The sequence below is a fragment of the Corythoichthys intestinalis genome, chromosome 5, assembly GCF_030265065.1.
Source record: "Corythoichthys intestinalis isolate RoL2023-P3 chromosome 5, ASM3026506v1, whole genome shotgun sequence".
NCBI lineage: Eukaryota > Metazoa > Chordata > Actinopteri > Syngnathiformes > Syngnathidae > Corythoichthys > Corythoichthys intestinalis.
Window position 1 is genome coordinate 16,628,263 of NC_080399.1, and position 27,419 is coordinate 16,655,681.

Consider the following 27,419-nt stretch of genomic DNA (forward strand, 5'->3'; position numbering starts at 1 on the left):
AAATAACCCCAGCTATTCAAACATTGTAAATCGAGTGAAAGTAAATTTCATGTCTAAGTCTGATTTGTAAACAACAATTTAACGGCTTGTTCGTTTAGTAACAACTTCCCCCACGTGTTTGCGCAACATGACACAGACGTGGCAAGACAAGCTAAGCTGAACTTCAAAGGAACAGCGGTGCATCCCCGCTGGTAAGATTGACGCTGTTTGAATGTGACCTCAGCCACTCTTAATTTCCCCCAGCAAGGAGCTTGGAGGTCATCTCACCCTGTTGATTTCTGGCTAGATTGTAAGCTAACAGGCACGAGAAGCTGCTTCAGAGGAGGGAGCCTGGCAGTGGTCTCCATCTGATCATGCAGCACTTGAATGACTCTCAAAGGCATGTCCAGGAAAAGATAAGATTAGGAACATGGATGGTCTTTGTTGTTGAGATAAAGGGGATATCACATCCTCTGGAATTGTATGCCCCTCCCCCATTTAACTTACCAGGCCTTGATGAGACATTTCAAATATTTGCAAAATCACATAATCAATGACGTTAAATACAATTACATTGAATCCAATTCTTATTTAGTCAGTTGTTCCTGCCAATTCACCATTCAGATGTTTTTTTTCTTTCAAACCTACTTATCAAAATTTTCACGGCAATCCTGCACAAACTCTAAACCTTTCTCAACCGATCGAGAGTTGAGACTTTTTTTTTGTTAAACATGAATCATAAAAGATTGAGATAAAGACCTGTCGCACGCTATGATTTCAACCGATACTTGTGGCCCTGCCTGCGTGCTTTGCGGTGTCCCAATATCAAACCCTGAGTGAAATCTTAAGAGTGGCGGCAGAGACATGTGGCTGTGATTAAACGATCGCCTAACCTCTCTCCTTGTCACAGTTCCCAGAGCCAGTAGAGCTAGCTGGCTGATTGAATTTGCAGAGGGCCTGTAGTTGGTACAAAATGTTTAAAATGCGGCCTGGCAATTATTTCTCTCCCTGCTTCCAAATCATTCTTTGCTTGTGTGAGTAGATGCGCACGTCAGCTAACCGTCATTGGGCCTGATAGCGTGCCACATCTGTGCCACATTTGCTTTGTACAGCTGCAAATTTCAAGTACAAAATAAATAAGGAAAAGGAATAAACGTATCTGACTACGACTCTCACAACTACTACAATTAGAAGTATATGGCACTGTAGGGCCTAGTTTGTTTTTTCAAGAAGAAACTGAGGGTACAAGGAAAACAACAGCGTGAATGTATGAGCACTCTTGAATTTGACCAAAGGCATAGCAAAAAAGTAGCATGTCAAAAGTCATCATATGTATTTATTTCTTTTCATGTCAATGTTTATCCGAGAGGACGTCAGCAAGAACTCTCAGAAACTGTAGAGTATTTAGCAACTAGCAGATGCAGCTGCAGGGAAAGCTAATCCTAGAGCAGACATGTTCAAAGTCCGGCCCGGGGGCCAAATGCAGCCCGTTGTCAAATTTCATCCGGCCCCCGGCCCCTGTCATAAAATCAATAACGTCTGGCCCGCACACATACTTAATAAATTGGTCAGGAGTACTGCAACCAACATATGAAATAGCTTACACACGAAATGCTGCTCCTCATTTACCCACTAAAAGGCAGCAGCACTTTAACCCTTTATTGCCAAATGTATCACATTTGATACACCTAAAATTTCATGATTTTCAGACTAATTTAGAATTTTGACATTTGTTTTTGGAAAAAAAAAAGATGGATGTAAGTCAACACATGCATCTGCAGGTTCCATGAGAAAAAAACATGATTTAGCATTGGTTATAGATATTAGAGCGCTTATTACACATATTCATTCTGACTTTTCTTTTCACAAATGTAAAAAAAAAAGGTTTCAATAGGACCTTATTTTTCCAATTTTGGGATTCTCTGATAATTGCTTCATGTTGCAGGTATTTAAGGACTAAACAACATTACTCCGCGTGACCCTCTACTTCCAATTTTCTAAAATGGCAACAATCAATAAAAAAAAAAGTTGACTGTGACGGCCGACGCTTCAAGGATACAGTTGTGGTCAAAGGTTTACATACACTTGTGAAGAACATAATGTCATGGCTCTCTTGAGTTTCCAGTTATTTGTACAACTCTGATTTTTCTCCGATAGAGTGATTGGAACAGATACTTCTTTGTCACAAAAAACATTCATGAAGTTTGGTTCTTTTATGACTTTATTGTGAGTTAACAGAAAAAGTTATCAAATCTGCTGGGTCAAAAATATACATACATGGATCTGAAAAAGCGAATCACTGACTTGAACAAGTCAGGAACGTCACTTGGAGCCATTTCAAAGCAGCTGCAGGTCCCAAGAGCAACAGTGCAAACAATTGTTTGTAAGTATAAAGTGCATGGCACTGTTCTGTCACTGCCACGATCAGGAAGAAAACGCAAGCTATCACCTGCTGCTGAGAGAAAATTGGTCAGGAGGGTGAAGATTCAACCGAGAATCACCAAAAAGCAGATCTGCCAAGAATTAGAAGCTGCTGGAACACAGGTGTCAGTGTCAACAGTCAAGCGTGTTTTGCATCTCCATGGACTGAGAGGCTGCCGTGCAAGAAGGAAGCCCTCGCTCCAAAAGCGGCACCTTAAGGCTCGACTGAAGTTTGCTGCTGATCACATGGACAAAGATAAGACCTTCTGGAGGAAAGTTCTGTGGTCAGACAAAACAAAAATCGAGCTGTTTGGCCACAATGCCCAGCAATATGTTTGGAGGAGAAAAGGTGAGGCCTTTAACCCCAAGTACACCATGCCTACCGTCAAGCACGGTGGTGGTAGTATTATGCTGCGGGGCTGTTTTGCTTCCAATGGAACTGGTGCTTTACAGAGAGTAAATGGGATAATGAAGAAGGAGGATTACCTTCAAATTCTTCAAGATAACCTAACGTCATCAGCCCGAAGATTGGGTCTTGGGCGCAGTTGGGTGTTCCAACAGGACAATGACCCCAAACACACATCAAAAGTGTTAATGGAATGGCTAAATCAGGCTAGAATTAAGGTTTTCGAATGGCCTTCCCAAAGTCCTGACTTAAACCCCATTGAGAACTTGTGGACAATGCTGATGAAAAAAGTCCATGTCAGAAAGCCATCAAATTTAACTGACCTGCACCAATTCTGTCAAGAGGAGTGGTCAAAGATTCAACCAGAAGCTTGTGGATGGCTACCAAAAGCGCCTAATTGAAGTGAAAATGGCCAAGGGACATGTTACTAAATATTAGCACTGCTGTATGTATATTTTTGACCCAGCAGATTTGATCACTTTTTTCTGTTCACCCGTAATAAAGTCATAAAAGAACCAAACTTCATGAATGTTTTTTGTGACAAAGAAGTATCTGTTCCAATCACTCTATCAGAGAAAAATCTGAGTTGTAGAAATAACTGGAAACTCAAGAGAGCCATGACATTATGTTCTTCACAAGTGTATGTAAACTTTTGACCACAACTGTAGGTGGAAATTTGACTATTTCTTCACCAAAATACGCAACAACTGTGTCTTGCCTCATTTGCAAAGAGAGAGTCGCTGTTTTTAAAGATTTTAATGTGAGGCGATATTACCAAACAAGACACGCTGACATGTAGGACAAGATTACAGGGAAGATACGCAGCGAGAAATTGAAGCAACTTGAAGCTAGTTTAATTTCACAGCAGTAGTATTTCGCAAGAGCCCGAGAGTCGAAAGAGAACGCCGCAAAGGCTAGTTGCGAGATTGTTGAAATTATTCATTAAAAAAAAAATAAAGCAAATGTCACACACTGAATGGCTTGCTAAATTTTGCTTATATATATTGTTCTACGTTACGGATGTCAGCCAAGGTCGGCCCCCCACATTTTTACCACTCCAAATCTGGCCGCCTTTGCGATAAGTTTGGACACCCCTGTCCTAGAGTATGTGTTTATTTTTATCGTTTGCTAAAGCTGTGTAAATTTCAATGTTATATAGACAAGTTTCCTGTGAGAAATATAGGCGGCGCCATCTTGGAAAATGTCTGCTCCGAACGTCCGGTTTAGAAAGAAGAACATGAATTGCGGTTGAATTAAGCTGTGTGTCGACAATGTTAAAACTGCAATATCAAGCCAGAGGAACCCACGGAATCTCCAGAAATGGATTCAGCACGACGTAGATGAGACGTAGATGAGATTGTTCTTATCACTTCGTTCGTCATTCATGGACAAAATTTTAAAAACCTGTCAGCCTGTGTTGACGTGAGGTATAGATTGATACGCACACCACTTAAGTGACCAAAATGAGGTGAAATCACAAATTATATTACATTTGCCGAATGCAGAAGGGCTGACACGGTTTTTGTTGTTACAAGGAAATACTACAAAGTTTGTACGTACAAACAAAAAATAGTATGTCATTCTTTTTTTTATTGCAGATATTGATCGCAATAAAACATTTGGACATTATTCCATTCCTTGTTTTATTTAAAACAATCGGTGCATGTGCAAAACAGGTAAAAAAAATCACATTTTATAAAATTATTGGAAAAATAGCATACGAGAATGTGATATCAGACAGCAGAGCTTCAGAGCCTCGCCAACTTTCACTCGACATTACGGCCTCCGGACGGGCTTTCACCCACTGTACTCGCTAATTCCAGCTCTAATAGTGTATCTTAAAGTTGCTGCTGACGGTCCGCCGCCAGGTGAGCCACCGCCTCCAGCCCCAGCCTCTCGGCCGACCCGGGGTAGAACGACATAGTCTCGATATATGTCCATCAACTTAGTGTTGCTGTGAGGCACATCAACTTATCTTCCCTTGCCAAACAGCGTTTTTCACCTGTAAACAAACGAAGAAAAAACATATAACACTCGCATTTATGCGTTGACAATTGTGCCATCTAGTCGTCATCATAATTACAATCATCATCGTAATACACATATAAAAGGCAACAAGTCGTTTCATGCGCAAGATTTTAGCTTTAGTATTTTTTTGAGTACCGGACACAGGTACAGGTGCAGATACTGAAATGCCTCGGAGCTTTTCAGGTTCCTGATGGCGTTTCTATCCACTGCTATAGTCAATAAAATACGATAATATTTAACAGAAGTTGCTTGCAGACATAAGGAAGTAAAGAGGAAATACCTCGAAAACTTGTCAATACTCATGATGAAGTTGCAAATGCAGGTCATGTATATATTACTTATAGAAAAGTTTAATACTGAAATTTTGAAGAGAAAAAGTCGGAAACGACTTCTTGGCAGGTTTTTTTGCTATCTCAAATGGACAGAAGAGGACGACACACAATCAATAAAGAAAATGCTAAACACCTACACTAAACACTTTTGTTAAGAAATGATTAAAATTAGGGATGACTATTGACTCGTATCTGGCGATACGATTCGTATCACGTTTCACAGATCACGATTCAATTTCAAACTTATGAAAGGACTAATCCAAGCAACCACTAGAAGGCGACGTACACAAATCTCCCCTCCGATTAGTCTAATGTTGTTGTTACTTCAGCAGACGGCAAGGCAATGCTGTTGCGCGCAGCCAACTACTGGATGCGAGTTCAAGTGTAGCCACTGAATTGTTTATTTCCATCAAAATCACACGTTTAAGGATTGATACGGACGGATTTTGAATTGATAGGAGAATTGCGTGACGTTATATCGGGATATAACTCAGAATTGATTTTTTTTTTTAAACACAGCTAATTAAAATGCAGGACCTACATGGCATGGACCTCAGTTCTTGAGTTCCTCGGTTCCAAGATGCCTCAAGAGGATTCAGTCCCAGGTTTTCCCACAATTATACACTTTTTATTATGCATATGCAAATAGGCCGGCTGATGCCAGCCCACTAGTTAACCCCGTAAGGGCAACGTGTGACTCGCACTAAGGTGGAAATTCCCTGTGCAGCTGTGTAACAGGACCACAATAAGCTGTCAGCAATAGTAGCCTTGCTACAGCAAAGAAGCTGAGAGCTCCTATTCATATCTTATCAAAAAAATAGAAATCGCAGGTCACAGCCAACCAGTGAATATGCCAAACAATATGAAAAAGAATATTTGATTATGGCGGAAAACACAGACAAGACTGAAAAAGCACTTTCTGCTCTTGCACTCCTCTTTAAAAGAAACTGCTGTATTTCAAGCCAAAACAACTGTTGTGTTTGATAGAACAATATGTCTATATGCTGCCTTAGCAGATTCATGGCGCATTAAGCCCCCGAAATATTTTTAATTTGTCCGTTTTACCCGGAAAACCTCCATTTACAGACGTCGCGCAACCACTTTTGTTTCAACCCAGCCATAAAACGAAGGGAATTAATTATATTTATTATTCAAAATGTCTCTCATTTTTAGCTTTTAGCTAATACTTTGTTAAAAAAAAAAAAAAAAAAAAAAAAAAAAACACTTAAAAAAATTTATTCACTCGCATATTTAAACAAATTACGTCACAATGAAAAATTTGGCGTCTGTAAAAAAGTCACGGATATGTACCTCATAACTATTGCTTGATTGTATTTTTCTTGTTACTGTTACTGTCGCATTTTCCCCAATATGTTAGATGATAAATAATCGATCTAAACGAAAAAAAAAAGGAAAAATGTTTAAAAGGATAACTATATGAAAAAGAAAGTCTCAACCACTCTTTGTTGTCTGCGATTTCTGCATCGCGACCCTTGTTATATCACCATGTTTCACCCGTTAAAAAAAAAAAAAAAAAATCCCTCTGTGGCCATTCACAGCTGTGAGTTGACACTCGGTGATGCATGCTACATAGAGTTTTTGGATAAAAACAAGGTAAGTACGCGATATGACCTCGCTAAAATCGTGGCGTCTTTAAGTCTGCTCTCGCCTCAAGTTAGGGTTTTGCTGTTTAAAAAAAAATTTTTTTTTTAAATGCCCTCCTGTTCAAAATTTTTGTTCCCCCAGAAAATTGAAATTTTAAGCTTTCCAATGATGTATCACAAATGCATATCGGACAATTTTGAAAGTTGGCTAAATTGGGGGTCTCAGAGCGGAACTTCAAGTCACCTGAGTGTAGGGTTGTTCCGATCATGTTTTTTTGCTCCTGATCCGATCCCGATCGTTGTAGTTTGAGTATCTGCCGATCCCGATATTTCCCGATCCGATTGCTTATTTTTGCTCCCGATTCAATCCGATAATTTTTCCTGATCATATACATTTTGGCAATGCATTAAGAAAAAAATGAATAAAACTCGGACGAATATATACATTCAAAATATAGTACATAAGTACTGTATTTGTTTATTATGACAATTAATCCTCAAGATGGCATTTACATTATTAACATTCTTTCTGTGAGAGGGATCCATGGATAGAAAGACTTGTAATTCTTAAAGGATAAATGTGACTTTGTATATTGTGACAAAATATTGCCATCGAGTGTATTTGTTGAGCTTTCAGTAAATGATACTGTAGCCATTTAACTTTTTGCCCAAATGCATGATGGGAAGTACAACCATGACTGTGCAAAGTGGCACCAATTGATATATCTTCTCTGCGTTGGGAAATAACATAGGGCGTTTAGAAAAGATCAACTACTACCTTTCTTCCCCACATTGTTTCCCACGACATTTCTAATTGTTGAGAGAGGGATTGTAAGTCTTTAGCTAATTAAATAAAGGCTCTAAAGGCTGCCAAAATTCACTCAACTTATTTTACGCTGCCTTTTAGCTCTCTATATAGGTAAAATGGCGGCATTATGGATTGAACGCAACATTGCGTGAGTGGGTCATGCAGCGCATGCGTTGATTGCCTTAAATGCTTTAACGTGATTAATAAAAAAAGAATTAATTACCGCCGTTAACGCGATAAATTTGATAACCCTACTTTAAGCCAAAACTAAAGACTCTGGATGAGCGTAAGACATTTTGTCTGTAACGTTAATACAATTAGAAAATGATTTAATTAAAAAAAAAAAAATTTTAAAAAGGCATGTCCGATATTTTTTTGCCGATTCCGATACTTTGAAAATGACGTGATTGGACCCGATCGATTGGCGTCCCGATCGATCGGGACATCTTTACCTGAGTGTTTTCCGCCATGTACATTAATAAATGGAAATACATACAGTATATGTGTACCATGTGAATAAATGGAAATATGTACAGTACGTACAATTTGTTTAGCTGCATCACTGATGTTATTATTGTTATCAATTTAGCTAATTAGTACCACTGTCCCTTACCCAATATTTCATTCCTTGAAAATAGTGTATGTCCGAAAACATTAGGGGTAATGAATGATTATGTTTCAGTGCCGTTGACAGCAATAGCTGAACTAGGAGAGCTGGAAGTGAGTGATTTCTCCTCTACTAGTCAAAATGAATCGTACATATATTGATAGTAGCTAAAGAATTGATGATCAATAATGGTAGGAACTATTGAAATTAGAGATGTCCTGATCCGATATTTGGATCGGATCGGACACCGATATGGGCAAAAAAATGTGCATCGGTATCGGAACGGCCAACACAGAAAAATTCCGATCCAGACTTCCGATCCAGTTTTTTTTTTTTTTTTTTGGAAGACCGGTCCGGGTTTTCCAGCGCACCGATTTACATAATCCCTTCCAGTTTTTACTTCGGTTTCCCTAAAATCCGGTCCGCATTTTATGACACAACTTCAACACACTACATTTACATTACCGTCTCCCAATTTACCGAGAGACTTTATCGGTAAAAATGTCAGCCGTGTGGGATCATTTCACCTTAAAGGACGACAAAGACTAAGAGGCAGAGTGCAACATATGCGACAATAAAGTCAAGCGTGGTGGTAAAGCTATAAGAAGTTTTAATACAACCAACCTAATCAAGCATTTTGCGAAATACCACCACAAACAATATAAGAAGTATGGTAAGAAAACCGAAGACAAAAAGAAAGGTCCTACGCAACTAACACTGGCAGAAACTTTTGCTATGCATGACAAACTGGCACTCGACAGTCCCAAAGCCCAGGGAATAACAAGAGTCATTGCCGAAGAATTTTTATTCTGGAAGACGGGCTATTATCTCTCGTGAGTAAAGACGCATCATCCAACACCACGGTACAACATGCCCAGCCGTCATTACATCCTTGAGCGATTCGGCCGTGGAAGATTCGAAAACGATTCACAAACATCCAAATTCCGATTATTGAAATATGTCAAGTAAAGCGGAATACACAGCGCGGTCTTTGGGACGCAATGAGAAACGGACCGAGAGTAAACATCATGCTTGTCATAGACCCGGGTAATGCCAATGCTCAACTCACGGCTTTAGCTCAACTCATGCCGCTGGATAAAAAACACAAGACTACCTGACTGCTGCTGACAGCCGCTACAAACTACATCAACATCGTTTTACTGTTGATAATAGATATCATATGTATATAGAACTAGATGCAAATTGACAGACTCGACGGCATTAGCAACATTGAAGCATTGAAAACTAGTTGCATTAGTAAACAGCCGCCATCTTAAAGCAGGAGACTTCCCTAGTAGGCTGTTGCGAACCTTCCAAGCGAACCTAATTAACTTTTTCTCTAAAATACTCCTAAACTGGCAATATCATGACTTGAATCTATCTTCAAAACAGTTTTAAAACTTTCACATGTCGAAAGTGGACAGAAGGGAAATTATGGAATAACGGGAGTAATTTTAACAACTTTAACAGTTGATTCGCAAAATTAAATGAATTGAATGTAGGTTAAAGCTGCTGATATAGAATGGGGACTTGAGTATTTTATTTACGGTTTTAAAATGTTAACTTGATACTGAAATAGTAGTTTATTTAAACCTGAGAGGCTTTTTATACAACTTTTGTAACTGACGCACGAAACATTAAAAACATCTAATAGCTTGGGGGGTTTGTGGGATTTTTCACTGAGGTTGTTTGTGTGTTTTGCTTTTTTAAGACAGTTTACAATATTATTTGCACGTTTTAGTGACTGACTATGCCATTTCTGTTTGTTATTTATAATGTTTTGTGTTTGTCACTGAATAAACAGGTCAGTTTCTTGTTACCAACCGTTGTGTTATTCAAACTCACCTAATTCAGCTGGCTAGTTGTTATCAAGAGTACTAAAACCTTTTTCAACATGAGTCTGACAACTAATTAAGGAGGCTAAATAACTTTAAACTTTAACACATGTTCAGATAGGCCGGTATCGGTATCGGCCAGTATCGGTATCGGATCGGAAGTGCAAAACAATATCGGTATCGGATCGGAAGTGCAAAAACCTGGATCGGGACATCCCTAATTGAAATACAAATAGGTTGTAGCTGTACTTATGCAGATGACATATCAATGTAAAAAAAAAAAAAAAAAAATGTTAAAAAGACAGGTAAAGTCAACCCCAGATGATCAAAAGTTTGCATTAAACTGAGAATCTTAACATGTTTAATATCCTCAATATACATCAGAATTAGTACACAATTACTTTATGTACATTATTACAGTTATGCATGTAGTCATAGCAAAGCAATGTAGACTGGTAGTAGGGTTGAAGTGGAGTGGTGCGGAGTAGAGTGGGTGTTTGGGTCCAGCCCGCCTGTGACGGTGCACGCAGTCATTGAGTAGACATTCATTCCTGCAGACAGACACCGCTGCACTGCATGTCCCCTTGGAGCCCCACTGTCTTTTTACATTGTGAAGGAGCACAACTTGCTCGGTGTAAACTTTTTTTGAAACCTTGAATCTCTTATGTGGACCTGTGCATCTCACTTCATGGAGCTGTGGATTGTTGTGCTCTCTTCATTGCTGGGAGTCCTCTTCAGTCAAGGTATGTTTTATTTGAAGTTACCAGGTGAAGCAGAAGTGATGCTTCACTTTGTCCTTCTAATGTGGTTAGATCAGTTCATTTCCTGCTGGTTTCTTTCACAATTAGTAATGACAGTTTAACAAAACATTCTTTCAGGGGTAGAAAGCAGCTTCTATGCCTTACTACTTTATCTTATATGCTGGATAGCATTATTTTTTGGATGATATTTTCCAATTTTATATCACATTATCATCATTAACCCTAATTTCGGCATTAGTTGAATCTTATATTTTCTCCTCCAGTGTGACAAAATGTGTTTACATTTTATTTATCGCATGGATATTTGGAACAAATTATTATGTCAGTAAAAGTTTGAAAAAAGTTCATGTAAATTTTTAAAAACTTTATTACGTTTTTAAAAACATAAAAACTCTGATTCTAAGCATGATGTTTTGCATACAATTAAGAAATTAGATTACATTTTTGTGTACATTTTTATCTCTGTTTCTATTGATTAAATTGACTAAATAAGAACTTAGGTTCATTTCTGATTCTGCTTGCGGAACATTTCAACAAGGCCACGTGCCTTCTTGTGCCAGTGATGGGATGTTAGAGACATGAAAATCCCGCTTACTTCAAGACAGAAGGGTGTGATTTACAAAGAAGGAGGGTCATCAAGGCATGTAGCATCTCTTGCACGCATGGGGCCACTTTCACAGTCAGTGGGGGCCAACATATTTTAAAATGGGACTACAAACCTCCAGCACCCATTCTGCTTCTGGGTATTCAAGGAATCACAAGGAAATATGACTCGAGTGCTACAGTATCTTTAATGTTGCAAAAAGCAGATACTAAAAACTAGGGTTGTTCTGATCATGTTTTTTTGCTCCCGATCGTTTTAGTTTGAGTATCTGCCGATCCCGATATTTCCCGATCCGATTGCTTTATTATTGCTCACGATTCAATTCCAATCATTCCTGATAATTTTTCCCGATCATATACATTTTGGCAATGCATTAAGAAAAAAATGAATAAAACTCGGACGATTCTATACATTCAACATACAGTACATAAGTACTGCATTTGTTTATTATGACAATAAATCCTCAAGATGGCATTTACATTATTAACATTCTTTCTGTGAGAGGGATCCACGGATAGAAAGACTTGTAATTCTTAAAGGATAAATGTGACTTTGTATATTGTGACTAAATATCACCATCTAGTGTATTTGTTGAGCTTTCAGTAAATGACACTGCAGCCATTTAACTGTTCTGCCCAAATGCATGATGGGAAGTGCAACCATGACTGTGCGTAGGGGCACCAATTGATATATCTTCTCTGCGTTGGGAAAGAAAATAGGGTGTTGAGAAAATGATCAACTACTACCTTTCTTCCCCACATTACCTCCCACGATATTTTTAATTGCTGAGAGAAGGATTGTAAGGCTTTAGCCAAATAAAAAATGGCTCCAAAGGCTGTCAAATTTCTCTCTACTCATTATGCGCTGCTTTTTAGTTCTATATATAGGTAAAATGGCGCCTTTATAGATTAAATGCGAGAATGCGTGAGTGGGTCGTGCAGCGCATGCGTTAACTATTTAACGTGATTAATAATAATAAAAAAAAAATTACCGCCGTTAACGCAATAAATTTGATAACCCTACTTTAAGCCAAAACTACTTTGGATGAGTGTAAGACATTTTGTCTGTAATGTTAAATACAATTAGAAAACGATTTAAATAACATATGTATATATTAAAAAAAAGGCTAGTGTGTCTAGTGTATTTGTTGAGCTTCCAGTAGATGATACAGTAGCCATTTAACTGTTCTGCCCAAATGCATGATGGGAAGTGCAACCATGACTGTGCGTAGTGGCACCAATTGATATATCTTCTCTGCGTCGGGAAGTAACATAGGGTGTTAAGGAAAAGATCAACCACTACCATTCTTCCCCACACTGCTTCCCACGATATTTCTGATTGTTGAGAGAGGGATTTTAAGGCTTTAGCCAATTAAAAAGAGGCTCCAAAGACTGCCAAACTTCCCTCTACTCATTTTACGCTGCCTGTTAGCTCTATATACAGGTAAAACGGCGCCATTCTAGATTGAACGCTACAATGCGTGAGTGGGTCGTGCAATGCATGCGTTACTTGCATTAAACATTTTAACGTGATTAATTTAAAAAAATTAATTACCGCCTTTTACGCGATAAATTTGATAGCCCTACTTTAAGCCAAAACTAAAGACTCTGGATGAATGTAAGACATTTTGTCTGTAACGTTAAATACAATTAGAAAACGATTTAATTAAAAAATATATACGGTATATATTAAAAAAAGGCATGTCAGATATTTTTTTGCCGATTCCGATACTTTGAAAATGACCTGATCGTGACATTCTTACTAAAAACAGTTAGTCATGAATGGAGATCCACTGGCACTTGGAGCCCACATACCAATTGATTGTGCCATGACAGTACAGAAAATACACATTTAGTGTTATCATTATGTAACGCAGCATAATGGGACTTCCTCTACAATTTTCACAATACCACTAATAGATGGATAGATGGCTTACAATGTATGTGTCTGCAGTGTTGAATGTTGATGCTCCAGTGGTCTTATTAAGTCTTGTTTACACAAGGCGTCTAGACGAAGTCAAGCCTTGCCAAAAGAAAAGAGAACAGCCCCCACATCTCTCATCTGATCCAAAAGGGAAATCAGCAGACAATACATCACAACAGCATGGCGTCTGCTTTGCCTCGTTCTGATAAAAAAAAATAAAAATTAAAAAGCAGAAGCCGAACTTCTGTTCTTTCAATTTAGGGTTTTAAGTGCCCGAGACAGCGGTGGTCTTGGAATGCCAACTATGACTATAATTTGGAAAACACTTACAGTGGCCCCTAGTGGGAATGATAATTGGATTACTTTTTTTTTTTGTTCTCGTCAGCATGGCGTAAGCCACCTCGCTGGATGTCAACTATGGATGGAAATCATATTAATTAGTTTCGTGGTTGGATGTGGGATAACATGAAAACACTACAGTACTTCCAAAATTCTTAAACCTTATTTATAGAAAAAAATAAATATAAATTTGAATCTTATTTTTCATGTGTAGAAGGGTTGGAAAGTGTAACGGCATGTACTTACAGTAACACATCTGATTCACGTTATGTTTAGGGCTGTCAAACGATTGAAATTTTTAATCGAGTTAATTACAGCTTAAAAATTAATTAATCGTAATTAATCGCAATTCAAACCATCTATAAAATATGCCATATTTTTCTGTAAATTATTGTTTCAATGGAAAGATAAGACACAAGACGGATATATACATTCAACATACGGTACATAAGTACTGTATTTGTTTATTATAGCAATAAATCAACAAGATGGCATTAACATTATTATCTCTTAAAGCGATCCATGGATAGAAAGACTTGTAGTTCTTAAAAAATATATGTTAGTACAAGTTATAGAAATTTGATATTAAAACCAGGAGTGTCAAACGATTAAAAATTTTAATCGAGTTAATTACAGCTTAAAAATTAATTAATCGTAATTAATCGCAATTCAAACCATCTATAGAATATGCCATAATTTTCTGTAAATTATTGTTGGAATGGAAAGATGAGACACAAGATGGATATATACATTCAACATACGGTACATAAGTACTGTATTTGTTTATTATAACAATAAATCAACGAGATGGCATTACCATTATTAACATTCTGTTAAAGTGATCCATGGATAGAAAGACTTGTATTTCTTAAAAGATAAATGCTAGTACAAGTTATAGAAATTTTATATTAAAACCCCTCTTAATGTTTTCGTTTGCATAAAATTTGTTAAATTTTCGATCAAAAAATAAACCAGTAGCCCGCCATTGTTGATGCCAATAATTACTTACACAATGCTCAATTGCTCATGGGTGCTGAAGCCTGTAAAATCAGTCACACCCAAGCGCCAGCAGAGGGTGACAAAACTCCGAAAAACACAAGTACACATTTCACTGTGCTGTCATTTTATTGTTTGAGCGGGGCGTGTGTGTTAATTGCGTCAAATATTTTAATGTGATTAATTAAAAAAATTAATGACCGCCCGTTAACGTGATAATTTGACAGCCCTAATTAAAACCCCTCTTAATGTTTGCGTTTTATTAAAATTTGTAAAATTTTCAATCAAAAAATAAACTAGTAGCTCGCCATTGTTGATGTCAATAATTACACCATGCCCCCTCGTGGTACTAACCCATAAAATCAATTGGACCCAAGCGCCAGCAGAGGGTGCCAAACACCAAAAAACAAGTAACAAGTGGCCATTACACTGTACTGTCATTTTAATCTGTTTGAGCGGGGCATGTGCATTAATTGCGTCAAATATTTTAACGTGATTGATAAAAAAAATTAATTACCGACCGTTAACGTGATAATTTTGACAGCCCTAGTTATGATATCATATAATATATTGCTATATTCGGTGTTGTCAGTAACGCGTTACTGTAATCTGATTACTTTAAGACTTTCATTTTTTCAAGTGTCTGTGCGTCACTATTTTGTTATTGCTTCATAATGTATGTAGAATGAAGACTATTGTAGTCATTTACGAAGAGCATTTTGAATAGAAAATGTGAAAAAAGGTTCCCACTACGTGTTCATTTCCATGGTAACCACTAACAGTTACTTCCTGTTTTGGTCTCGATTCACACGCGCTAAGTGTTTTGTGACCGAGAAAGGCGTGATGAATGCAGGTGCACATTCGAGCCGAGTGCTGCCACCTGTTGAGATGTGTGAGGGAATGTTGATCTGTGTGTGTCCATGAATGAACATGAGTATTTTTCCTTCATTTTGGAGGGTTCCAAAGATAGGTTGAAGCCGCTACATGCGAAGCCGTTTCGCAGCTTTGCCGTTGCAACGGCGGGTAGTCGGCGAGCTTTGTTTACATCGTATTCGTGTTGCACTTTTATGCCGTGAGTTGACGTGTTAGTTTAGCATCTTTGGGATGTGTTGTAAGTCTGATTGAGTGTAAAGTGCTGCCACGTTTAGTGGCCAAATTGGCCGTTTGTGTGTACGGTGTACTTCAGGGTCGATGGAGTTGATTTAAACAAATTCAAGAAGACAAGAATAATAACAATAGTAATAGTAATAATAATACCTTTAATAATGTAACGAATCGGGTTGTAATGTGGGGGACTTTTTTTGCTGTACCTGAACGCACCACAGGACTGATGTGACGGTGAGCCAGAGAACTTACTTTCTGTTTTAATGATGGCGTCAGTGTTGCACAAGTTGATGGAAAAAAATGATTAGAAACATTACAAAGCTCGCGATTTCTTTGGCGATGTTACCACAATAAGAATTGTCACCTTAACTTATAAAGACTGGCGAATGGAGGAGGACCGCCGGCCAAGATCGACATTCTACAGCCCTATTGTCGACCCAGTTCATGGATGCACACACCATGCTTATATTTTGCTATCATTTACATCTTCATTTCAATGGTAAGCGTCACCTTTTCTTTTTTTTTCTCTACCTGCACTAACCTTTTTGGATCCAGTGTTGATTTCTCTCACAAGAAAATCAGCCATGCGCCGTCTTCCGGCAAAACAAAGAAACTGCAACACTGTCAGATATCGTCGTATTTTGAGCATGTCGTCGGATGTAGAAAGAAATGGCGAGTCCAATTTTACGTCGGATGTCGAAAAGATCGTGTGTCGAAGCGATTGTATGTCGAGGTACCACTGTATATGTGATGACATTTTACTGTTGTCATTCTTATGTTGAGGCAGCAAAGGGAGAAAAATTGGTAAAAAGTAACCGATAAATTACTTTTAATTTTACGATCAGAGGCACATTCCAATTTACAACTGTAGACATCAGATTGGCCCAACAGGAATACTTGTACTTTTTTAAATAAAGTTTTTGAAAAGAGAATTTCATTTTTCCAATGTGTATTATCAGGAAAAATTGAAATGTGAAAGACTTTATCAGATAATGCTATTTTTAGCAATCAAATACAAGTACTTCAAATTTTCCCGCCTACTCGCCACACATTGGCTACCCACTGCAGCTGTTAAAGAAACAAGGAAGTAGAAGAAACCCAGGAATTGAGGCGGGGTTCGTCTGAGGCTACGTCTACACTAGGACAGATGATTTTTTTTGCCTTGTAATTCGGACAATATTATATAACTGTCCGCACCACATTTAAGGTGCATTGATAAATGTCCCGCTTCTGGATAGGACGCCTGCATTTGTGCAGACTGCGCATGCGCAAGAAGGAGCAGCCTCGTATGTGACATCATCGTCCACGCAGTTCACCTCTGATCCGAAAGCTTATCATCTTTCGGCGTTGTACGATGTCTTCTCCGGACATATTCAAGCGTAAGAATTACAAGCTCTTTCAGTTGTAAAAAGAGGAGCAGGAAAGCCACGCCTGTACCCTTCGCTTCCATTGTTTACAATGCTTTAATGCCTCGCAAAAAATCGCGATGGCGTGTTTTATTACGTCACTTCCTTTGGCTCCGATTATTACACTGATGCCCCGGCTAGATTAAGCGGCGGGTCCGTAGTTTATGAAATTACACGGCACCCTATTCCGTGTAATAAAATCTCCGGACAAGAAATACATTAGTGTAGCCGACATTCCGTATAGTCTGATAAGTGGAACGTTTGTGACCATTATATGTCCTTGTGTAGACGTAGCATAAGTCTCAGAAGTAAAAGGGAGAAAAGCAATGACAGATTGAACAGGTACAGAGACTATAAAAAGTGTGTGCCTATTTTCTGAGCTACTTTTTTACCAGTTTCGAGTGTATTAGTGTTTTTGCTGTATGCGCTTGGCATTTAAACATTATTTTCTTCATTATCAGAGGTCTAAGAAATGTGTTATTTGCATGCTCAAATACTTTGCAGGTAATTTATACTAGGTCTCTATTACATTAGCCAGGTGAGTAGGTGACATTATCCAATCGCACCTTACTAGTCTACAATTGTTATTTATTCATTTTATTTAATTATTATTATTATTATTATTTTTAAATAAGGAATCTGTGTTCATATTACTCTTGTATAGTAGTATTCAGAATAACTAAATACTTCTATATGCGATTAAATGCTTAAATAAAGTTACAAGTATCATGTGTATCTATCATGAACGAAGTATACAGTGAATGGAACTGAGCCCCGCCAGGGATAATGAAAATCAAAGGGTAAATTCAGTCTTCAGTGAATAATGGACAACACCATTCTCCTAAAATCCCTGAAAATTGTGAATGCTGAATCGTTATTATGTGGGTAATGATGTTTTTTTTTGTGAGACTTTGTAATGTCAAACTTTCAGATTTTTGTTAAATAGGTATTTAGGTTCTGTAATTGTTAGGAAACACTGCAGTCAGAACCATCAGCTGTGCAATGCTAGCAAATAGGGTTGTTCCGATTATGTTTTTTTGCTCCCGATCCGATCCCGATCGTTTTAGTTTTAGTATCTGCCGATCCCGATATTTCCCGATCCGATTGCTTTTTTTTTTTTGCTCCTGATTCAATTCCAATCATTCCCGATAATTTTTTCCCGATCATATACATTTTGGCAACGCATTAAGAAAAAAATGAATAAAACTCGGACGAATATATACATTCAACATACAGTACATACTGTAAGTACTGTATTTGTTTATTATGACAATAAATCCTCAAGATGGCATTTACATTATTAACATTCTTTCTGTGAGAGGGATCCACGGATAGAAAGACTTGTAATTCTTAAAGGATAAATGTGACTTTGTATATTGTGACTAAATACTGCCATCTGGTGTATTTGTTGAGCTTTCAGTAAATGATACTGCAGCCATTTAACTGTTCTGCCCAAATGCATGATGGGAAGTGCAACCATGACTGCGCGTAGGGGCACCAATTGATATATCTTCTCTGCGTTGGGAAAGAAAATAGGGTGTTAAGAAAATGATCAACTACTACCTTTCTTCCCCACATTACCTCCCACGATATTTTTAATTGCTGAGAGAGGGATTGTAAGGCTTTAGCCAAATAAAAAAAGGCTCCAAAGGCTGTCAAATTTCTCTCTACTCATTATGCGTTGCTTTTTAGTTCGATATAGGTAAAATGGCGCCTTTATAGATTAAATGCGAGAATGCGTGAGTGGGTGGTGCAGCACATGCGTTAATTATTTAACGTGATTAATTAAAAAAAAAAAAAAAATTACCGCCGTTAACGCAATAAATTTGATAACCCTACTTTAAGCCAAAACTACTTTGGATGAATGTAAGACATTTTGTCTGTAACGTTAAATACAATTAGAAAACGATTTAAATAAAAATAAATATGTATGTATTAAAAAAAGTCATGTCCGATATTTTTTTGCCGATTCCGATACTTTGAAAATGACGTGATTGGACCCGATCGATCGGGACATCTTTAGCAAAGCAGCTAGTATTGGTGTGATTTCCTGGGATTTGGGTTTTAATAGCAACTGTGCACTTACAAATCAAAAAGAAGTGTTTTCAATTCAAATGAGCACACAACATGGTAAACTTGCATTTAAAGGGCTTTTATGGACATGTTATATAGCTTATTGTTTGGCTTGCTAATGCAATGTTTTGCTTGACTTTTACTACTCTGTGTGACATTTATAGCGACTGTAAAGTAACTCTAGTCGAAGTAATTGTGCTGTATTAAGCACGGAATGACAAAGAGAGAGGTCAGAAAAGACGGTCATTACGCCAATATGACCAGACATCTATGCTACTGTTTAGCTGTGCACAGATTTGTCAGTCAGATTTGTTTCGCGCTTGTGCCAATCCATGTGCTACACAGGTGTGCTCTGGCGTTAATCTCAAAGTAAATAGATTCTCGTGCCAAACCATGCATCATGTGTTTTGGAATATTGGTAGGGTCTGCGCTGAGCTGGAAGTACTGGCTAGTCCTTGCAGACATGCATTGTAAATAACAATTTAGAGGACAAAAGGCTCACTTTTACAATCCAGCGGCGATTTTGGTGCGCCTGCAATCCAGGCGCTGGCAGACAAACAAGCAGCTTTACGGGTCTGTGAGATAGATCATACATACCGTATTGGCCGTAATATAAGACAGTGTTTTCTGCATTGAAATAAGCCTGAAAAAGAGGGGGTCGTCTTATATTCACGGTCTAGACAGTATACCCATTCACAACGCTAGATGGCGCCAGATATCATTGAAGCGATGTTCGGTCATGATAGATCTCAGCTACTCTCATTATTTTATTGCAATGTTTTTCCTTATTCAGATTTGGGTAACACTTTATAAGAACTATCCGTTTTACTAGTTAATAGATCATTAGTGAACTGTTGATAAATGATTCATTGTTGATTTGTGAAGTATTTGTTAACAGTTTGTTAAGCATTTACAGGGTGTTCTTAACCTGAAACACAGTTTGTGTTGAAACGTTTCAAGTTTTTGTGTGTTTGGCATTGCTCTCTTTTCAGGTTAAGAAATGCCGTTCACTTCAAAAGAAAAGGCATTTTGATAAGGCATTTTGCAGGCAGCACTCATGTTGCACATTTATGAAAATCTGCCATAGAACCAATAAATATTTGTACTTTACTTTGTATATTTAACAAATAAAACTTATGACCTTCAACATAAAGTGTAAATAGTTTTATTAAGATCCATCAACTAGCATGGGCATTTACAATGGGATCAACCATATTGGAACACCCTGTAAATGCTTAACAAACTTTTAACAAATACTTCACAAATCAACAATAAATCATTCATCAACAGTTTACTAATGATATATTAACTAGTAAAACGGATAGTTATTATAAAGTGTTACCCAGATTTGTTTCAAGACTATAGTTACAGTTAGCCTTCACTTTGATAGTTAATGCAGTTATTGCAATTTTGTTGTTTTATCACAATAAACTGGTTTATTTACATTTCAAAAACCAGAAGCCATTCATTTACGAATGTGATTGCACTTTAGTTTACATATTTAAATGTTCAGATATTAAGATTTGAATGAGGCAAAATAACATGCTTTTTCTCTCAAATATATTGTTATAATCATTTGTTTTGGATGTACTGTAATTATTTTCTGTATAAAAATTCATTTGGTGTTCAAAAAGTTTTTTTCAAACTTGAGTCTTGAAAAAGAGGGGGTCGTCTCATAATCAGGGCCGTCTTATATTCGGGCCAATACGGTAATTCTTTCATAAATACATAAACAGTGTGTATCAATTCACTTTCAAAGCACTCAATAACTTGGCCCCTCCCCACCTCACAGACCTACTCTGTCCCCACACCCCTTCCCGTCTCTTCTAATGGAAACATCCTCGCACCGACCCAACAAAGAACACACCAAAACTGGGGGGACAGAGCCTTTTCCACTCACTCCCTAAACCCATCCGTACCTGTTGAGACCTTCCCACATTCAAAAAACTGTTAAAAACTCACCTTTTTAAGCTAGCTTTTAACTTATAATTATTTTCTTTATTGTTTTGTTCTGTTCACTTTGTTTGCGGTTTTTATTTTAACTGTAAAGCGTCTTTGAGCATTGGTAAAAGAGCTCTACAAATAAAATGTATTATTATTATTGTTATTAATTCATACAAATGTGTTAATGTTATTATCATCTTTTTTATTTTTGAATTAACACACTGGCACAGTTGAGAAGTGGTCACACATGGACAGGAGGCATCCCTCCAATTGCTCATTTCACATTGGCCTGAGGTCTTCTTGTGCTGCCTCATCATGGGTGGAGTTTGACTTTTGTGGTAGGGGGGCAAAAATGTTGATGACCCCGAAACTCAGTGTCAGAAATGAAATTAACTTACAAGATATATGCTCGGATAGTAGCTTAGCTTATGCTTGTACATACAGGTATCCCAGCTGTGTGTGTGTGTGAGCGCACGCGTTTTTCTGTCTTACCGAGTGGAGACGTAGACGCTGCATCCGTTTTGACTGAATATTCCAGCCAGGAACATTTATAATACTACGTTGAAAATGAGCGTTTTTTTTTGTTTCCCATCATTTTTTAAAGGGTTAATGTCTTTAGTGGAGCAAACTGAAACTCCACTCACCATTTTGGTCGTTCTCTTCTGGGTTTCATGGTCCACATTTTCAATCCTTGGTTCTCGCTCAGTAGTTGTTTGAAAAAAGTACGTATATCCATCTTGCCTCTTTTGTCCTCAGATGTTTTTTGAAAGCAAATGACCAAGGTGGTAGTTACATGATCTGTTTGAAAAATAATTTTGACCCATTATAAAAATATTTTTTTTAATTAATTAATTTTTGTTGTTTGTTTTATTGCTTTACAACGGATAGACAACCTTTTACCGACAAAGTCTTAATTTTAAATTCATATACACTGGTACCTCGGTGGTACAACAGTACAGTAGTACAACAGTAAAATGTCATCACATATACAGTGGTACCTCGACATACGATCACTTCGACACCTGATCTTTTCGACATCCGACGTAAATTTGACTCGCCATTTGTTTATATATTCGACGACATGCTCGAAATACGACGACATGACATCACCGCAGACGAACGCACGGTGGATTTTCTTGTGTAAGAAATCAACACAGGTTTCAAAAAGGTTGGTACAGGTGGTGAAACAAGGAAAAAGGTACACGTACAGCAAAAAAATGTCCGCCACATTAGAACCCGATTCATTACATTATTACAGGAATTATTATTATTATTATATTATTATTCTGGTTTTTATTTATAATTTATTTGTTTTGCTATGTGTTATTGCCATTTGTAATAGTACCAGCAGTATTTATTTAGGGAGTAAGTGTAGGGTTTTTAGGCTGTGGAACGAATTAATGGAATTACAATGTATTCTTATGGGGAAATCCTGCTCGACATACGACCATTTCGACTTACAAACAAGGTCCTGGAACGATTTAACTTCGTATGTCGAGGTACCACTGTATCGGAAAGTCGATTATGTGCAATGACATTTTATGCCACCGGGGGGGTATGCCCCCGGGCCCCCCCCTTAATCTCCGTGTATGTGCCTCATACAAAGTACGTTTCGATTTTCCACTAAATCAGTTTCTCCTTCTCTTCAAAAAGAGCAGTGAAATAAGTCCATCTATCTTATTTTAAAGCAAATGCAAGGAATCCTGCTGATTGGTGCGATAGTGCTGGCAGTTTTTACGCCTATAAATGGCACTTCTGCCCTCTTTCGAAGGAACATGCCAAACTTTAGTTGCGCATTCACTGTACCTCATATTAAGATTCGCAGTCAAAATGTCCACCACTGCCGATACCTGATCTAGAGCTTTCTCTGAGTCATTTTAAGACGTCTGCTTACTCTGATGTCAATCCCACAAAGATTCCTGCTTGTATTTGTCATGGTGAATCATTCTCATTCCAAAAATGTTTTTTAGGTTCGTTTTACCTCAAGCCTAGTGTAGTAAAATTGCTAAAAGCTCGGAGTTGATTTGCAAACACACAAAAAAAGTCCCCACTGTCTTGCCTCACCCTCAAGACAAAACACTTATCTACAAAAACAAAAGTGCTGCTCTTCCAGACACTTCACGTCCTCCCTACCTGACCTAAACTTATTAAAAGTGACCAGACATCATAAAGCACTCATGTCTCCAATAGATGTACACATTCAGTGCATATTTCATAGTCGCTATTCCCGTTGTTTCAACACGTGCAGGGACCTCCAAAACAAGTTTTTTAGTTTTAGAGAGAAGCACATATTTTGGCTCTCTTAGGAGGCTGATAGCTTAACAATTCAGCGGAATGGTCAGTGTTTTAAGCAGCTGACATGAGGAGTGCTGTTTGTCGAGTTAGTCTGCCAAAAGGTGAAATAGTTTTGGCAGTGCAGCTCGATAAACTTACGCAATAATATAAACCACTGGTTGTAGAATGATTGCGACAGGTGATGGATGACCATAAGGGAAAGAAAAAAAACAAAATAAAATCTAGTCATGCTTATGGTGGCTAGTGTAAATTGTAGTATGAAATACTCGAGAGAGAAAAAAACTTTAAATTTACGGCAAAATTGCGGCAGCTGCGGTTGCCTGAATTTACTGTTAAAAAAATGGTAAGACCATAAAATACACGTAAAAACTAGGGATGGGAATTGATAGGATTTTTACGATTCCGATTCCATTATCGATATTGCTTAACGATTCGATTCTTTATCGATTCTCTTATCGATTCTAATTTGGGGGGGAAAAAGAACTAGGGCTGCAGCTATCGATTATTTTAGTAGTCGATTAATCGATGAACAAGTTAGTCGAATAATCGAGTAATCGGAAAAGGAACATGAAAAATTAAAATACCTGAGCTGAGCCTCAAACGGTATTAAAAATAAATAAATGAGGATCTATGTACAATAAAAGAAAATTTGGCTAACTTACATAGCAAAAGTCCGCTAGCTTAAATGCTATAAAATGCTAACATTTTTGTTTCCAATGCTTTTAACAAACGGTTCAGAATCATATTCCCACAAAAATCGGCTAAATATACATATAAACTAAATTACGAATGCATTAAAAAACATTAGCCCCCCAAAAAAACCTTAGCTTACGTTGGTCTTAACAGGGAGCAGTTGGATTCAGCCATGTGAAATGAGGCAGACCAGAGGGCAATGTATCCACCGTAATCAACAAACTAAATGTAAGCACTTTCAAAATAAAACATTACAACGCCACTTTAATTAAACGAATACTCGAGGCAACAAAATTTAATTCGAATATTTTTTTCTAATCGAATACTCGAGTTAATCGATTAATCGTTGCAGCACTAAAAAGAACAAACATTTAGATTGGCATTGAGTTTGTTTAATCAGAAGTCACAACCTTAAAAACTCACAACAAGGTCAAAAGAGGCCCAAAGCCTCTATCTTAACTGTGGCAAAAAGTGGCAAATGCACAAGAATGTTTAACATTTTACTGAAACATTTTTCTAATAGAAATAAAAAATATTGGTATATATTAGCATATAGGTAGTTGGTCTGCCTTTAGCAATATGTGTTAAACTTGCAGGGGTCCCCCAAACTTTTTCCAGTGAGGGCTGCATAACTTTTCCCTTCTCTGAGGGGCCGGGGTCAGTTTGTAACAGAAAAAGTGTGACAATTGCAGGAGTGCCTGAATGTAAAAAAAATATTGTTTTTCAGAACGCCACAATCAAATAACCCTTTCTGGATATTTTACGGAACAAAAGTAAATAAAATAAAAATAATAATATAATATAATAATAATTAATAATAATAGCACTATTAATCAAATAGATAATAACCAAATAACCCTCTCTGAGTTCTTCACAGAAAAAGGCCAGAAAATAAATAACACTATTGAGAAAAAAAAAAAAAAATCAAAATGCTCTCTGGTATTGTTCAGGGGGCCGGACTGAATGTTGGGGCGGGCCGTAGTTTGGGGACCCCTGTTAAAGTATTATTTACCAGTATATTGAAGTGCATGCCTTTTAGTTTTTATGGTGCTTTCATGCTCAAGTGGGGGCGCCCTTGCGCTTCCTCACGTGAAGAAGAATGCGAGAGAAAGCGTGAGAGAGTTAGTGAGAGAGGGAAGCACTGCTACGACCCTATGTTCTTTGTTAATGCTTGTAAAATATCTACAGAGGCAACGCCTGTATGTATCATCTTTTGTGTTGTTGTTGTTGTGTGTTTCCACTCGCGATCGGACACTTAAATCCAGTTGTGTAGTGGTTTGAACGATGTGCTAATGCTAGCGAACGCATGCTAACTGCTTTGTTATTACAGCTAATCATCGCTTACGCTTATCGATTACGTTGATGCAAACCTGTTTGTTACTGGGGATGAAATTGATTTGTTTCATTTCTATTTTTAGTTTCACTCTTCCAGTGATGGTTGAATAAAGTCAGCAAATTATACCAACGTCTTCTGTATCGTCATTTCGGAGTTTAGCTAGCTGTATAGCTGTCTCGGTGAGGACAGTGCTGTCTATTCCCTCCCGACAGTCTATTCCCTCCCGATGCAGTTATCTCTACCTTCCCTCCCGATGTAGTTATCTCCACCTTGCAATGATTGCAAGTCGTTTTGTTGTAATTTTTCCTCGTGAAGTGAAGACACACTTTCGATCGTTTGAATCTACGTGCTGTCATTGTTATGATTACGGCTGCAATGCTCGTGCTAAACCATCGTAACCTTTCATTTTCACCCTCTTTCCTGGTGAAGTGTAGCCAAACTTTGGAGCGGGTGGTTCTTGGTGCCATGCTAGTTTGATGTGTTTGGACAACAAGACAGTCACGACGCAATATGCGTCTTCAGGACTCGTTAAAGGGATCGTTAAGGCTATTTCATTATGATGTCGAGGCCTCGAAACACTCGGAACCGGTTTCGAATTGGAATCAGATTTTGATTCTCATCCCTAGTAAAAACTGTAAATACTGTAGTCCTTTGGTAGTGTAAATTTTAAGGTTTTAAACTGAAAATTGTGGTAGAAAATGAATAATTAAAAAAAAATTTTTTTTTTTTTTTACTATATTCCATATGCAACTGGTTTCAATGGTGGTGACAACATCACTACAATCCTACTCTCCAGTGGGGATTCAAACGCTCATTCTCATCACGGCAGTCGAGTGTGCCTACTATTGAGCTTACTGGAGACCAGTTGGAGCAAGTGCTGTGTATGTACAAAGTACTGTAGAAGGTTAAGAAAAAACATATACTTTGAGAACTGAAAAATCATGATGACAGCTGAAACTAGACTGTGCTATTGGTTCAATCGTCAGCACGCTGAACTGCTACAGTGACAAAGCGGATTTGAATCCCGGTTGGAGAGGGGTAGAAAGGCAAAGTAGTGACATCACCTACACCTAGGTTGCCAATCGTCCCTTGAAAAATGGAATCGTTCCATATTCAGAAACAGAAGTACGTGTCGCAAATTGAGCTTTCAAGGGATTCAAAGGCGCTTTGTCCCGTATCATTATGAAACTCGAAAATAGTGTCTTATTTGGAACTAATACTGGTATGCTGCATTACAAGGATATGCAGGGAAACGCATTCCCCCGCCTCTCCTGCTTTTTGACCAATGAGCTGACGGAACAATGAACATACGAAATCACACTCATCTCATTGGTCGAGTTACTGTCGCTTGCCATGATGAAACCGGAAGACAACATTAGAGTGTGGGAGATAGGTTGCCTGGAACCCCAGACTCACCGCTGTTCCAGCAATAGAGTCTGGCGACCGTTCCGCGGATCAAATTTTCAGGGCGGAGCAAGCCACGGCAAACAGACAGCAGAGTGAACCAATCAGCGACGGGCAGACGTGACGTTGGTAAAGCGACAAGAAACTAACGCGAGGAAATAAGCATATAAGGAGAGCAGAGAACGGGGAAGTTTATTCAACATGTTTAGCGCGAGACAGACAAAGACATAGGTTTGCATAGGGACGGTAGGGACACAACACTACCAACTTGTCAAGATGTTCAAATTGTCCCCACCAACTTTTAAGCAACTTATTTGCATTGTATAATGAATTCAGTTACACAGGTCATTTAGTTTGTCTTCCCATATGTTGTAAGGATAGAATTTACCCTACCATTAATAAGTTAATTGCTTTCACTTAGTTCAGACTTGCATTGACCCTTTCACTTGCTGAATGTGCCCGTTAATTTTTTTCTTCTCAAACACATTTGATTGATCCTCCGTCCCCTTCGACGACGAGGA

General features: G+C 37.9%; 1 protein-coding gene across 2 annotated transcripts in view; it reads left to right on the plus strand.

Annotated features, from left to right (window-relative positions):
- Positions 1 to 10,542: 10,542 nt before the first annotated feature.
- Positions 10,543 to 27,419, plus strand: part of fbln1 (fibulin 1) — a 101,466-nt gene continuing 84,589 nt past the window's right edge. For both annotated transcript variants that reach the window (XM_057836945.1, XM_057836946.1), the window contains exon 1: positions 10,543 to 10,763. In XM_057836945.1, coding sequence (XP_057692928.1) covers positions 10,685 to 10,763 — 79 coding nt within the window. In that variant the 5' untranslated portion in view covers positions 10,543 to 10,684. The remainder of the gene's footprint in view (positions 10,764 to 27,419) is intronic.